Here is a 15,296-nt window from a genome sequence, read left to right as displayed (position 1 = left end):
ATTTGCCTTGAGTACTTAGTATACCTCTTTGGTATCCTCACCGACTATAGTGTTTATAACTCTTGACTCAACTTTGGAGATCACACTCCAATTCACAAGGTGTACAAGAAAAACAATTCTCAAAGAATTGTTGAGATGAAGTGAGTGCTCTCTAGAAGAGTGTGTGATTACAAGTTTTGCACTATTGAACCAAAATATTACTCTCTCAAAATGTGTATTAAATCACTTGAAAATGTGTAGAATGTAAGAATATGAATGAGGTATTTTTCTAAATCAAGAACGTGTGAAATAAGGCTTCAATCCATCCATTTATAGATTTCTCAATCCTTAGAAACGTTGGGGAATTAATGGGATGGAGCATTTATGTCAAAACTAGCCGTTTTTTATGTTTTTGAATTATTTGCATCGATGCATAACACTTTGCATCGATGCAAATGTGTCTTTGATGCTGAAATTTGAATTTTCAGCTAGGTTGCATCGATGCAAGCATCTTTGCATCGATGCAACAAGTCGTTGCATGCTTTGCATCGATGCAAGATGAGTGTGCATCGATGCAAACCTCAAACAATGGTTTAAAAACACTTCAAAATGCTTAGGATTGATCTCAAACTTGTTGGAGTCAATTCCTATGCTTTTGTACCTTTGAAAACAAGTTTTTAAAGCCTTTTGGCTAGCATTGAATTGCAAGATGTGCATGAAAACATTTTGTGAGTGTGTGTTGAGAGATTTAACAATTGGTTCTTAACAAGAAGTTACCTAAGTCCTAAGACTCTATACTTGTCTTCAAAAGTTGTGGACTTGAGTTTCTTGTTGTTGTTGTGTTTGCTTTCAACTCTTCATGTTTGTTCATTCAAGTTGTTTGCTGGTTTGTCTTTTCATGTCGTTTGTTGGTTTGTCATTCATCAAAACCTACGAATACAAACTTCGCATACAAGCAACATGATTTACATATTTTTCTGTACTTTAGTTGGATTGTATATATGTACGTAGTTATGAACTATGTATTTATTTTTTAGTTGGATTGATGTTATTTTTATTTTGGTTGGATTGATGTTTTGTTTATTGTTACTTACTAGTTTGCCTTATTTTCATAGTTACGGAAAATTCATAATTATCATGACAAACTATTTAAACTTAAAACACGGCACTCGAACTCAAGAAATGTCATCTCCAGCATGGTTAAAACATAGAATGTAATAGTGACAATAAGAACTAAAATGTGACATCTTCAGAGGTAAAGTACATTTTCAATTCAAAACTTAAACGGCAGTAAAGTACATCCAAACTAAAATGGCCTAGGCATCTCCGGTGGGTTGATTAGGGCAACCCCGTCTAGTGTGGCCGACTTGCCTACACAAGGCACACCACTTCTCTTGTCATTCGATGTCATCCATATCGTTCTGGAATCTGGTGGACACTGGTCTTTCGGTCGCCTTTCGTTGCATGGCTGGGTTAGGACGCAGCATCGTCCCATGCCACTCAGCCCACAATGACTCATCGGGAATGGGTGGAAACTCCATCTTGTACACCTTGAACACAGCTTCCTGCCTGTAGACTGGATGCACATACAAGACCCACTCAATGCTAGTGGTGGCACATCCGGCAAGTGCGTGCCGGTACGGAAAGTGGAGAGACTGGAATAATCCGCAATCACATATACCTTCCGAAAGCCGAACCCAAAAGGAACCATGCCCCCATCCCTCGAACGGCTCTAGTTCCTCCACAACAAACACGGAGGCCCATCTATCGCAATGGGTCACACGCATCTTCGGAATGCCTTCCCTATTCTTCTCAATGGCGGCCAAGAGTTTTTGTGAGAAGCGGTTTCTGGCTACCAACTGGCTCTGCGCTTTCCTACTCTTCGTAACAAAAAACTTCTGCAGTCTCTCATAGGTTATCCGCACAATAGCTGAAATGGGCAAGTAGCGTGTCCCCTTCAACACAGCATTGATGCACTCGGACAGATTCGTAGTCATGTGTCCAAACCTTCGGCCACTGTCGCAATGCTGAAGCCAAATCTCCTTTTTGAAATGATCAGCCCAGTCCGCCATCGCTGGGGAGACGCCTCTCAATGCATCCATGTACCACTCAAATCCGGCCTGACTTGGACTATAAGCAGTGTTTATGAGGTATCGCTTGCCCTCGGCTGACTTGAACCGGCTCATGAAATTCGCAGCCATGTGTCTGATACAGTAAGCATGGAATGCCCTAAGGGGATGCCAACCACTATCATCGGAGCTTAGGGCGGCCTTGATGGCCTGAGATCTGTCGGATATAACCAGTAAACCGTCTTGTGGGGTGACGTGGCACCTCAAATTAGTAAGAAAAAATGACTATGACTCAGTGCTCTCAGACTCAATAATGGCAAAAGCAATTGTCAGTATGTTGCTATTCTCGTCTTGTGCCACCACAATAAGCAACACTCCACCATACTTGCCATACAGATGTGTGCCGTCTACGAATACAAACGGCTTGCAATGCTTGAAGGCCTCGACACATGACGGGAAAGCCTAAAATACTTTGTCAAACATGCTGCAGTCGTGCACCATGAGGTGTCCATCGTAGTACGATTTGACGCGTAGGTCATATATGGTGCCGGGGAAACAGCTCTGCATTGCCTAAAGCAGTTTTGGCACCTTGTTGTATGACTCTTCTCAATCACCGTAGATCCGTGAAATTGCCTTCTGCTTTGCCATTCACACCTTTCTGTATGAGGGTTTGAAGTGATAGCTTGCCTGGACCGCAGCTTGCAAGATTGGGATGCTGACAGAGGGGTTGGACTGAATCAAGGGCAATATGACCATGCAGATAAGACTGCTATCTAACTGACGATGGTCTTGAGACATGGTGGATGCTAGACAGCTGTGTGGTCCACCAAACCTCTGAACCTCCCTAATCACAACAAAAAATTTATGTTTACACTATATCTCTAACCTACATCACATATCATACAAAAGTACTCAAATTCACAATTAAATTTGAACTTACTCGTAACCGAGATTTTGAAGAAGGGCCACACAGAGACTCCATTGACACCCACTGTCGGTATGATTGCACTGCACATGGTACTTTAACCGGTGGGACTCGATCACCCGATACTCAGCACTCTCGTGAATACTGTAGTTCTTCACACCTTGAAGCACCGCCTCTCGACTTCTGAACCTGTGTCTAACCCGAAACTCTACACCACCGTCTAGGTTGTAATTCACTTTACAGGTGTCAAAAACCGGGGTCCTCTCATGCATGGCATTCAGATCTAGACTATGATAGTGACTTGGCACAGCCGATAGCGCCAGAATCGGGTGAGGTGGAGGCAGCACATGGCGTGCCACAGTCCCGGCAGGTGTCTCCGGCACAAACTCATCCTCATCGCCACCATCGGAAGACTCACTGTCCGTACTGTCTGCCACATAATCCTCGTCCGTCTCCTCCTCACCCTCCTCTGCCTCATGCTTCGAAATTGCGACATGAATGGGCGGTGGGGTGAGAGATCAGTTGTCCTGCACATAGGTTTCGTGTACGGAACCCCCACTACCACTGTGACCCATCTCAGCGGACAGCTCCATTACCTATTCACACATGATCCTCCCATGAATGTCGAACATCGATCGCACATGCTTGTCCCTGTGAAGTCGGAATAGTCAAAACCGGAAGACTCCATTTCCCATGGGTGCCAACAACCTATACCCCCACCCTACCTATCTCCCTCGCTTGTGTACCACCAAGCTTGCTCAATATCAAACTTTTCAAATCCAACAACGTCTCTACACGCTGAGTGGAAAACAATATCGGATCCTGACACTCAAATGTCACTCCGTTGTCGTCATTTCTCATACGACAATTGGGATAAACAAGCACAACTATGAATGGATTGTTACTGGCCATTCATCTTTTTTTGTGTGAGAAAAACGAGACAGAGAAATGATATGAAATGTGTGCGGAGAATACCAAGGGTTACACATCCTTTTACAGTGTAAACGAGATACATGAAAAATCATCTCGTTCACAGTGTAAACGAGATATGGCAAGGGAATTTAAATCGGTAAATATTCATAAAATTATTTATTTTGGTAAATATTATATTTATTTTATTTATTAAAATAAAAAATCTAACAAAATTAACATAACAAATGGAATCTGCCCATTTACTACAGAAGGGTAGGAGGCATTTTGGCTGGTTTCCGCTGTGATAGCCCACCACATTCTCCCATGTTCCGCAATGTTCGTTGAAGAGTTGAATCTGGGTACGATTTGTTCATTTTAAAATAGAATTACGTAAATTTCACTTAAACTTTAAATCTTCCGGTCAATAGTCAACCAGTCAAGTGCAAAAACAACAGTAGAATCATGCAACGCATTTCATGGTTGTCGTTGGGATTGCCTCAGAATTTTGAATCCTGGAGTTAGCAGTGATTTGAAATTGAAACTGTATCTGTATATATTTTGGTGGTTGTGATGCTGGAATAGTAATCTGAATCTGGAATCTTGTTTGATTTGGGGGGTAGTGGGGTTTTTAGGAATTTCAAGGAATTGGAGTAATATGGATTGTATTGAGCATTCTTCTAAAACAGGTTCTGGTGAGTTTAATGGTCCATTAGTAGAAAATAGAGATTTTTATGGAGATGGGAGATGCTATAAGCAAGCTTCCCATCCAAGGTGTGGTGGTGGTGGGTCAAGCTTCCCCTCAGATTATATTACTATAATTAATAAAAATTACTAAACCTTGTTTCTCATGAGCCTGGCAACACCGAAATATCCAGCTCCCAAATCCTTTACAGCCTCGTATTTGTCCATAGTGATCACAGTTAACCATCGAAACCCTCAATTGGATCCTCAACAAAGACAGAAACGGAATCAAAATAAAATCAAAGGGTCATTTTGTCCATCAATTTGATCAAAAGGGTACTTAAAGCTAGTCGCTTTTCACTGAATAGAAATTTGTTTCTTAATTTGTTTTGATTTTGTATAAATTAGGGACAGAAAGAGAGAGAAAGAGAATATGGTTAGAAAAATGATGGAGAAAAAGAGAGAGGAATGGAATTGGAATCCATAACTGCCGGCACCCTCAATCTATCTCTCCCTTTCTCTCAAGCCTCTAATGGATTCGATCTTTGACTCGATCAACGCCCGAGGTCTATCTCCTCTCGATGCACGACCTCTCCAATCCAACAATGCCGCTCTCCACACTGAATCTCCACCTCCTCATCCAACGACTAGAATCACATTCCCTTTAGATCTGATTCAAGGTCCAATCCTACATCCTCTCCCACTGCAACAACTTTGAGTCACTCTTTTCTCTCGCCAATGGCCCCGTTTTCCAATTTCACCTTTTCTCCGACAACCTCGCTGGAGTCCTCAAGCTCATCTCCGACCATATGGTTGATGCTGGGGTGCACAAAGTTGTGGCAGAGATTAGGGAGAAGAGGGAGGAGTTGAGGGTGAAGAGGGAGATGAAGGTGGCATTTAACGTAACAGGAGATACTTAACTCTAATTAATTTAAATTTACATATTTCTAATCTTTTGATATAAACCCATATATATTTCTGATATAACAACAATAACTATCAAGAAAATAATATTTTTAAAGTAACCCCACTGACACAAAAGCTGCAAAAAGTACTAGCTAGCCAATCACATTAAATTACATTTAGAATGATCTTGACCGTTGGATTAAAAAAATATAAAAGATCTAATAACTTCTCAATAAAAATATGCACCAATAAGCCAAACAAGTTTTTGGCGTTTCGGTGCGCAAACGTCTTCGGTGTACTGAATTGAATCCGTGCCCGAGAAAATATTTAGTCATGAGTCATGGATATTTTTCTTTCCTGTGTAGGCTGTAGAGAGAGAAGAAAACGTGAGAGGAACCATTCAAATTGGGAGATCCACATCATATTCAAGGACCATTTAAAAGATTTTTTTCTGTTTCTTTTTGTTTTCTTGCTACTCAAATTCTATCTAATCCATAGTTATCAGAATCGAATCAGCAATTGACCTGGCCAAATTATTAGGGCACTGAATCACTAGTTTAACCGGTAGATCACAGATTAAACTGGTTAATTCGGTCATAATTAAATAATTATATAAAATTTATTTTTTATATTAAATTTAACTTATTTTCTAATTCATTAATTAATTAGTATCTATTACATTATTTAAATATATGTTGAAAAATATTCATATTAATAGATGTCAAATAATTATCAATAACAAAAATATATTATGATTAATAAAATTTTTTTGCTTATCTTTTTTAATTTATAGATATTTAACAAAGTTCAATGTTTATTTTAATAATTATATATAATTTAAAAATAATTAATTTAAGAAAGAGTAAATATAAAATAAAAAATAAATTAAATTAATATAAATACTATTCATTAGAATAAAAAGATGAAAAACATCTTAAATTTGCATGACTAAAAGAGTTAATACATAAAGTTATTAATTAGAATATGTTTAATAGTTTATAATATATTTATATAAAGACACCATATATTATAAAGACTAAACTTAGTTTAGTGGTTGCAAACTCCTTTATAAGTTGAAGGTCTCAAGTTTGAACCTAACGCCTACCATATCCTTCAACTTTTTGAAATTTGAGTGATGCGCGTGCTCACGTTAGTGGGTCAACGGTTTGATCCTCGATTTAGGATGAATTTGACCGAATTTTTTGAGTTTGACCGATTCATTTGCTTGTCTGGTTAGAATGTTAATCCGGACCGATTTAAAATCCAGTTTATTAGTTTTTTTTATCGAAATGGCCGGTTCAGTCCAAATTTAATAACTATGATTTAGCCTTCTACAAAATAACATGTAACTTATTCTTTGTGATGTGTTAACTTCTTATTAGTTGATATTTTAATCTAATTATTGACTATATTAGTAATTTGAGTTGCTTAAATTTAACTAGAATTAATATTTTAACAATAATAGAATTAGTTGTAATTAACTTATTATAATAGATCATTATATGATTTTCAAAAGTATTAAATGGTTTATTTATTTGTGTTTGACTGGTTGTTTATAAAGGTGGTTGAAGTATATTTGAGAGTTGAGACTAATATCAAAATTGGTACTAATATATTTTAGTTTTAAGAAAATTAATCTTTAATAAAAAAAATTTATAAATTAATAACAATGTACAAAACCTGCATAATTTATTTAAAAGTATTATCTAAAAATATGATAATGACAGCTACACCAAAAATGTTAAACCGTTTGCAAAAAATACTAGCTAATATTTGTAGATCATGATTTGTTATTTACTTCTATTTACATGTTGAGTTATATATAAATGTGACTTCTATAGTGTGATTGTGGTATTTAATTAAAGTGACTATAATCAATCAAATTGCTATAATGAGAAAAAGCCAAAACCTTACATATTTTTCAAACTTAATCAAATTGTTATTTTTAGGGTTCAATTCTCTTCACCTAGACTCTCTTCTGAATATTATGATAATCACAACTGAAGCAAAGAATTTCCTTCAGCTAACTGAAAAAGTACTATCCGAATTTCTATAAATGAATCATTTTTTTGAATTAATACTCAAATTAATTTCTGAAGTTACATGCGTACATCAATCTAGTCCCCAAAATTATTAATGGTGTGCTTATATAGAATAGTAACTATCCTGGTAGACTTTCTAATGACTAGCTAAAGTGACAATTAAAATTTATTTTACCTCAATTTACTCTATGTGAAGTATTTAAAACCCTAATCTTGATTTCGCTTAAGAGTTTTAAAGACTTCTTAAGAAACAAATTGAGGTAAAAAATTTCAATTGCCACGTCAAATAGCCATTAGAGAGTTTGGCATTATAATTAACAGCATTGTAACGAAAACAAAATCAAGAACTAACATGAGTTACAAATCCAAATTGGGAGAACAAATTGAATAAATTGAAACTTTGAAGATCAAATTGAACACAAATATAACTTCAAGGACCAATTTGAGTATTAACTCTATTTTTCTTGCCAAAGTTCAAAAAGTTCAAAAACAAAAGAGCTCCACTTTGTAATAGTGCAAAAGAAGGGGCTCAACTTTGTATGAAAAATGTTAAGCATGCTGTGCGATTTTGCACAATAATTTCATTTACAATTTCTTGATTTAGAAAGCAAATCATAATACATGCACAAATGGATTAGTCAAGAAACCCTCCCAAACAACCTCGAAATAGTCAAGTGAATAACTGGTAAGCAAGTAAATTCATTCTTTCGGTAGTCACAAGTCAAAATTCCTCAAGCCAAATTAAGGTAATATAGGATTCAGAATCCCGGATCCGGAAGGCTAAGTCATAAAAAATTGGTACCTCCAGAACTCTCGAATTGTATACCTAATGCTCCTAGTCTATATAACCTTTAACTTACGAGGGTTTAGACTTTAGACACAAACTTTCTTGATTATTTCTGAATCCAAACATAACCCGTTTTGAGTCAACAAGTTAAGATCCAAGTGCCATTAACACAGTTCAGGTTTCCATTACTCAGTATCAGACTTCAATTTTGACCGATACAGTTCCTCATCTGGAATCACGGTTGGAATCACCCACGTGCCAAGAGGGTGCTCTGACACCTTTCCACCTATATAAAAAAGGAAAATTCCGTTGCCAATAAACCAAAACAAAACACTGGTAGCCTACAGTTTGAGGTCTAACAATATTAATCGAGAAGAATGAACCCATCGAAGTTCAAAATGACCTTCTTTAGTGGCTTCTGCACATCTTTTCTGGTAACTCTCAGACAGTTGTGGATCCAGTGAATTCAGCAAACTTTCATACTTGTCTTCAGCCTCGCCAATGCACTTAGCCTGAAATGTTCATACCAGAGGAATATATATAAAACATAAGGTAATGTTCATCTTGGTTCATGAAATTAGTCAGATGAATCAATTTGATCATTAACTTTTTAAAATAACCAACTTAATTCCACACTTTCAAAACCTCAATTCCTTTAGTCCCTGGCCAAACCTTTGTTTCACATCCGTTAATATAATGTTGATGTGGACAGTTTAAATGTTACCATGATACTATAATGGCTACGTAATGTTGACACATTTTAATTGTATTTAACATGATGTCCAAAATTGGTTCATAGAACTTAATTAAATCAAACTTAGTAGATAATATTTAATTCATATGAACCAACTTTGATCACTTTATTGACCACAATTAAAAGGTATCCACTATCCATGCTAAATAGCCATTAGTGTTAAGGTGACATTTAATTGTCAATATCAGGACTATACTAATAGTCGTGAATCGGAAGTTTGCACAAGGACTAGAAAGTCACATTTCCAAAACTGAAAGACTTAGATGATCATTTTGAAAAATTAGGGACCAAATTTAATCATTCATTCAAATTCAAGGACTAAAATAAACATTACCTCTATAACATATAGTTACCACAAGATTGAGAGAACGAGGAGGGGTTTTTTCTAGGGGTGGAAGCTACCAAAACATGTTTGTTTCCTTATTGAAAAGTTGTCTGTGTGTTTGAATAATTTGGTGGGCAAAATTATTGTACCAAATACTTAGGCTTTTTCTTTAAAATAATCATAAGCTGTGTTTTGGACATCATTTCAGAAAAGCTTTTTATACAATACACAGAATCTTTTTCATTTTCCTTTTCCTTTTTCTTATTCAAATTGACCCTAACTATTGAAACATCATATGATTAAATAATCATTCTAACCCTATTTTACCATAAACATAAGTTGATTCTCATATAATCAATTATATAAATCAGCAATCCAAGAAGTTTGTTTGATTTTCCAGCTTCTCCAACTTATTCTAAATTCCGCAAGAGTATATAAGAAAATATATAAATTAGTAATGCCAATTCTAGTGCAGACTTTGCAATACTGACCAACATAGCCGGAGCAGTTGAAGCTCCATATATTCTGACAAACATCCGCAAAATGTTGAAATTATTCTCTAGAACATCATCCTGTGTGATATGAGGGCTTTTAGTCGAATTAAGATTCAGACAAGAGCATGATGACCAATAAAAGACTTGTACTACTGAACTCACCTCATAATCATACCTGCAAGATTATTAGTATGAAATCAATATTTGTGTATGTTACAAACAAATTAAACATCAACAAGAACAGCAAAGAGGAACCAAAATAACCAAGAGTGAGTTTGGGATAAAAATGGGGATTGGAAACAGCCTTATAAAACACACTAAAAAATAAGAGTAATAAGACAAGTCCCGAGAAAAATAAAAATACCAAGCAAGTCGTTTAGGAAATTTGAAATTGATTTATAGATCTCTGGGGAAAAAAATAAAGGTATCAAATAAATCCCTAAAAAATTGCATTAGTGGGCTTATAGATCCTTGACAGAATGATGAACCGTGTCTAACATTGCAATTTTTCAAGGATCTTTAAGTCCAACATTCAATTTTTCAGAAACTTATTTGGTATTTTTTTGTCAGGGACCTATAAGTCCATCAAAAAACTGTTTAGGGACCTATTTGATACTTCATTTTCTTGAAGGACCTATAAGTTCATTGCAAATTTTTTCAAAGACCTACTTGTCATAGTAATAATAAAATTGTCATGGCAATGTATTTTTCTTCCATTGTTAATACTTTTGTTGGTACAAATTGGTCTTACATTTTTATAAATGTCAGTATGGTAAAAGTTTCATTAATTCCAAAGAAGAAAGTAGAAAGGGCACCTTTTTGAGTTAAAAGCATGAAAGAACAAAAAGCAGTCCTTATAATGCAACCATTTCAATACACCTTAATGCATTTTTACTGAATATCTAAAAATTCTGATATTTAAACATATATAAATGAAAATAGAAAATATTACCATTTGAGAGGCAAATACAAAATTCTCCCATGTTTGAATACATAAATATGATATTATATTATCCAACATCAACAAAATCAAAAGAAGTACTTACAGATCATCAGAAACTTCCACCAAGAACTCTGAAACTGAAAGAAACTCCATATGCAACTCCTCAACCTTAAACTCATATTCACAGAACAGAATTATCCTGATGAGATATATATCAGCTAACAAAAGTTATGTCGCTTTATGCACAAATTTATGTTGCCCCTTCGAGTAATATCTTAGAAAAAATCAGATGCCCAACTCAGAATATAATCACATAATAAAATGATTAAGATTTTGATGAAGAATGCAGTATCAATAAAGCATTTTTTGCTTATTATTTGTACCTCAGCTCCTCGCAGTTGATATAGGAGAAGATTCAAGACTCGATAATCAAAAGACTTCAAATGAATAGCCTTCATGACATCTTCAATAAGAATCTAAGTAACAATTATTTATTAGATTCTACATAGGGAACTTTTTGAAGAAAATGGTTTAATGTATACCTGTCTTGAGTTATAAGTGTACCTCTTTTTCGTTTACAAGCGCGTAACAAAGTTTTCTTTCAAGAGCCCAATACTCTTCTCCAAGTGTAAGTTCTTCTCTTATCCTAAGCTCATCAAGCAAAAAGAATGGAATACCAACTTAATCTCATCCTCAGCTACTCGAGGAGTCTTGAGTGTTTTACAAAGGCAGAATGTATACCTCTCTGTCAAAAGACCTTTATGTTTGAGAAGTGTCACCAGTGGTCGAACAGGATCATTTGAAAAGTAGGAAGCCAACACTCCGGTTGTTTTCTGCAAACAAAATTTAATTATATTGGAAATTTGAAAATTATTACTTTAAACATTAAGATTAGCAAATTTCCTCTATATAAATTCCAAATGCAGTCAATCACCTCATCTTTTCCTCCATGTACAGACTTTCCATTGGTTGGTGTAGGCAGCAGTTTCTCATTCATTTTATCAAGCTGCATATAAATAGCTGTGAATTTTAAGCAAAATAGGAGCTTTTGCAGATTTCTTACTGACCCCTTAGAATTTTGCAGAATATCGATTTCCGAAATTATCAGATGGTCAAATGTATGAACACAAATAATCTCAAACAAACAAACAAAAATACATGTTTCCTAGCAAAAGAAAATATTGCATCAAATTCAGTGCCCAAGCTACCAATTTTAACCTAGTCTACCTAAACCCATGCATGATATTTCTAATAACATAATAAGCCTCTAAAGTCTAAATCCTAATGGCATCCGACGGTGATTTCAAATTCTCAACCTTAGCTGCCTTCATCATATTAGTCAAGAATCTAGAGTCCACAAACTCCAAGCAAATATGAGCTGCTCTGAAACTGTTCAGGGCCGTTGCCCGTTGCACAATGCCATTTTGGCATTTGAGATTATGGTCCTTAAATAGGTCAAACCTGAGACAATGAGGAGTATCCAAGCCAATGCGATTTATCAATCATTACGTTGCAGTCAAATAATATACTTTATCCAATTACACCATCTGACTAAATATCCATTGCATCAATTTCCAAAATGATACCTAAACCGGTGTTGTCTTAAGCACCTCTTGCTTGAGGTGCTCTAACTTTTAGGCCTTCTAGCCACACTTGTTTTTACATTCATTGTTTGTTACACACATGCAATGGAATCTCATGTACAAGCACACTTCCAAAAAATTTAAGGGAAGAAAAAAAAGAATAAAAGAAAGTATGGCTAAATTTTAATAGCATCAATCTAATGTGTATGGATGTACCTGATAGATATAACTTTCTGTGAATGAAAGAATAGGCAAGTATTTGAAGACTGTTTGTGGCTTTGTTACATCCAATTCATGAAACATGAAATAAGATCTGCACTGGAAAAATAAGTTTACATTACAATTTGAATGATAGAGCAAGTTAGCTACGCTAATTTGTTGAAACAGTATGAAACATTCTACAAAACTTATCATGGAAATTATGTACCATAAAGAAAGCTGAAATCCCAGACATGTCACACCTTATATTTCAATTAATACAGCACACAGTAGCATAAAGTCCACAAACCTAGAATTATTAAGATAATCATCAACTTAGTTTATGCATTCCAAAATTTGTCTGTCTGATATTCAACATGCAACTATCTGCACATTTTCTAAATTCATCAAGCAACACATGAGAATAGCATGATCACAGGAAAGAGGTTTTTGTTTTGTAACTATACTTACAAAATCCTCAAGGGTGGAGTTTGCTTTTTCCATGGAATCCAGACTGACCATGGCCTTGTTTTCATTATAACTTTGCAATAAATTATACTCCAATTGATTGCAACCATGGAAGGCATTTTCAACATGATTTTGTTGAAAACCTAAATGGAAGTGGAAATTCAAGAAAATTACTATAATATGATGAAATTAAAGCATGTACCAAAGCATATGAAGGAAAGAAATGAGAAATATAGAATGAATCAGGAGTTACTACAAGGATTCCAATTGAGATTTTAAGAGTCTTCAACATGTCAAAGTTATCTCAATAAAATTCAGCCAAAGTTGTAAGTAGGAAGATACAAATAATCCATGGTAAAGGCAGGTGTAGAAGGTATTTGAGTGCAGCCACGCATCATAGGTAGATACAAATTTGTTGTATATTCCGATTTCACTCAATGTCCTTCAAGTTTTTAGACATCACAAGAGAAAGGAAAGAAAAGCATCACTATATCTTGGCCAAAGAAAAGAAACCCGATGATGCCACCAAGGTTACAAATTTATAGTCCCTAATGGACCGCTTGGATGCGAAGGAAACGAAAAAGGATTACTGGTTTCGAAAAAAAAAATCTCCCTTCCTTCTATTTACAACTCAGAAGCTGAAAAACTGAACTTTCCCTCGTTCATTTTTATGAGCATTTCAAAGTTATTACGCGTCAAGATGATTTTGAACAACCAAACTAAGCAAATAACATTTATTAGTGAACTACCATCTTCCCTTCCTTTCATTTTTCCTTTGGAAATGTCTCCGTAATAATTCATCATCATATTTATTGTATTTTGCAGACACATAAATTAGTATATATTTTCTTGAAAAAAAAAAAAAAGAAACTCCCTCCAAATTCGATTTCCCTCTTTTGCCAATTACCATAACAAAAAGGGTGAAACTCTCCAATCAACATAGCAATGGAAGAAATCTAGAAATATCCGCTTCGGCAAAGATTAAATACCATCGTTTTCTTGCATGGCGACGAGGTCTTCACTTATCCAAACAGACGCTTCTTCCAGAACTTCAGACGAGAGCTGCAAAAAATGAAAGAAGAAAACTGAAACAAGAACTCTAATTCAATCAGGAGAGATGTGGAACTCACTCGAGGCATAAGGTCAGAGAGCAATGAGCACTTGTCGTTGATGGAAAGGTCTCCGCCTCCGCAGGGTTGTAACTGAAACGCATGTCGTTTTGAGCAATGAAGAAAGCGGAGGTTATGAATTGTAGAGTAGAGTGGGGATTGCGGATTTGGGGACTGACCAAGAAGAGCATGAGATTAGCGACGAAGCGGTGGCCATGATCGTTGGAGGATGGAGTCACGAGGAGGGCACGTGATTCCATGAATTGGACCATCCTCTGCACTTTCTCAAGCTTCCGTAACTCTTCCATTCTCACCTTTCCTACCTTCTGCAAGCCGGTCACTATTACTAGTTTACTGCCCCCAGTGTCAACGACGCCGTTCCATTAATTTAATTTATGGTATGGTATATTTTTTGTTTTGGAAATTTGTTAAAAAATTTTAAAAATATTTTTAAGTGTTATTTTATTTTAGTTTTATTTTAAAAATTTTTTATTTATATTAAATATATTTTTGACGATTAATTTTTTAAAAATTATAGAACTAATTCAATAATAATTTTACAAAAATAACCTTTAATACAAATAAATTAGATATAATTATTATGTATTATTGTTAAATTAATCTTAAATTTTTTTAAAATTTAACTATTAAAAATATATTTAATGAACATTAAAATTTTTAAAAACAAATTAAAACGAATAAAATTTATAAATATTTTTAATATTTTTAATAAATTTTAAAAATAAAAAGATATATTTTACTCGTAAATTTATAATTCACAAATATACCGATTTCTTTTGATTAAAGTTGAAAGACAGAAGTTTCCAACAAAATATATTTTAACATTTTTTTATGATATAAAATCCAAGAAATACACCTGCATCATGATTTATGACATATGAGCATATATTAGTCAGGTGTGGCTGCGTGTGGGTAGTAATATACTAATATTCCCAAGCTAATTTACGTGATGTGCCAATCTCGTACTTTTAAAATTTTTTTTTTCTTAATTGTTATTGTAAAATATGATTTTTTGTTGGGGCATCTAGTGTATAGATGCATTTGTAAAGATTTTTGTCTTTTATGGTTATTTGTTGATTTTAAAAACGTGTCACTAAAAG

General features: G+C 34.9%; 2 protein-coding genes across 6 annotated transcripts; both read right to left on the bottom strand.

Moving 5' to 3' along the window:
• Positions 1-1,376: 1,376 nt before the first annotated feature.
• LOC114924524 (uncharacterized) lies at positions 1,377-2,180 on the bottom strand. Its single transcript, XM_029289366.1, has one exon. The coding sequence runs from the start codon at positions 2,178-2,180 to the stop codon at positions 1,377-1,379; it is 804 nt and encodes a 267-aa protein (XP_029145199.1).
• Positions 2,181-8,080: 5,900 nt separating this feature from the next.
• LOC112715161 (uncharacterized) lies at positions 8,081-14,543 on the bottom strand. 5 transcript variants are annotated; one of them, XM_025766928.2, is made up of 14 exons: positions 14,355-14,543; positions 14,197-14,268; positions 14,056-14,128; positions 13,070-13,209; positions 12,617-12,718; positions 11,752-11,823; positions 11,559-11,650; positions 11,382-11,463; positions 11,201-11,293; positions 10,921-10,985; positions 10,037-10,049; positions 9,872-9,952; positions 8,705-8,813; positions 8,081-8,587 (listed from the first exon to the last, which is right to left on the bottom strand). In XM_025766928.2, exons 1-14 carry the CDS (start codon positions 14,481-14,483, stop codon positions 8,487-8,489), a joined length of 1,224 nt encoding a protein of 407 aa, XP_025622713.1. In that variant the 5' UTR covers positions 14,484-14,543; the 3' UTR covers positions 8,081-8,486. The 5 variants fall into 5 exon arrangements, with proteins under 5 accessions (XP_025622713.1, XP_072060722.1, XP_072060720.1 ...); XM_072204621.1 differs by having other exon boundaries at positions 9,872-10,049; positions 12,617-12,713; positions 14,355-14,537; XM_072204619.1 differs by having other exon boundaries at positions 8,081-8,813; positions 9,872-10,049.
• Positions 14,544-15,296: the final 753 nt, after the last annotated feature.

The sequence above is a fragment of the Arachis hypogaea genome, chromosome 10 (assembly GCF_003086295.3).
Source record: "Arachis hypogaea cultivar Tifrunner chromosome 10, arahy.Tifrunner.gnm2.J5K5, whole genome shotgun sequence".
NCBI lineage: Eukaryota > Viridiplantae > Streptophyta > Magnoliopsida > Fabales > Fabaceae > Arachis > Arachis hypogaea.
This window is presented reverse-complemented; position numbering and strand designations above follow the sequence as displayed.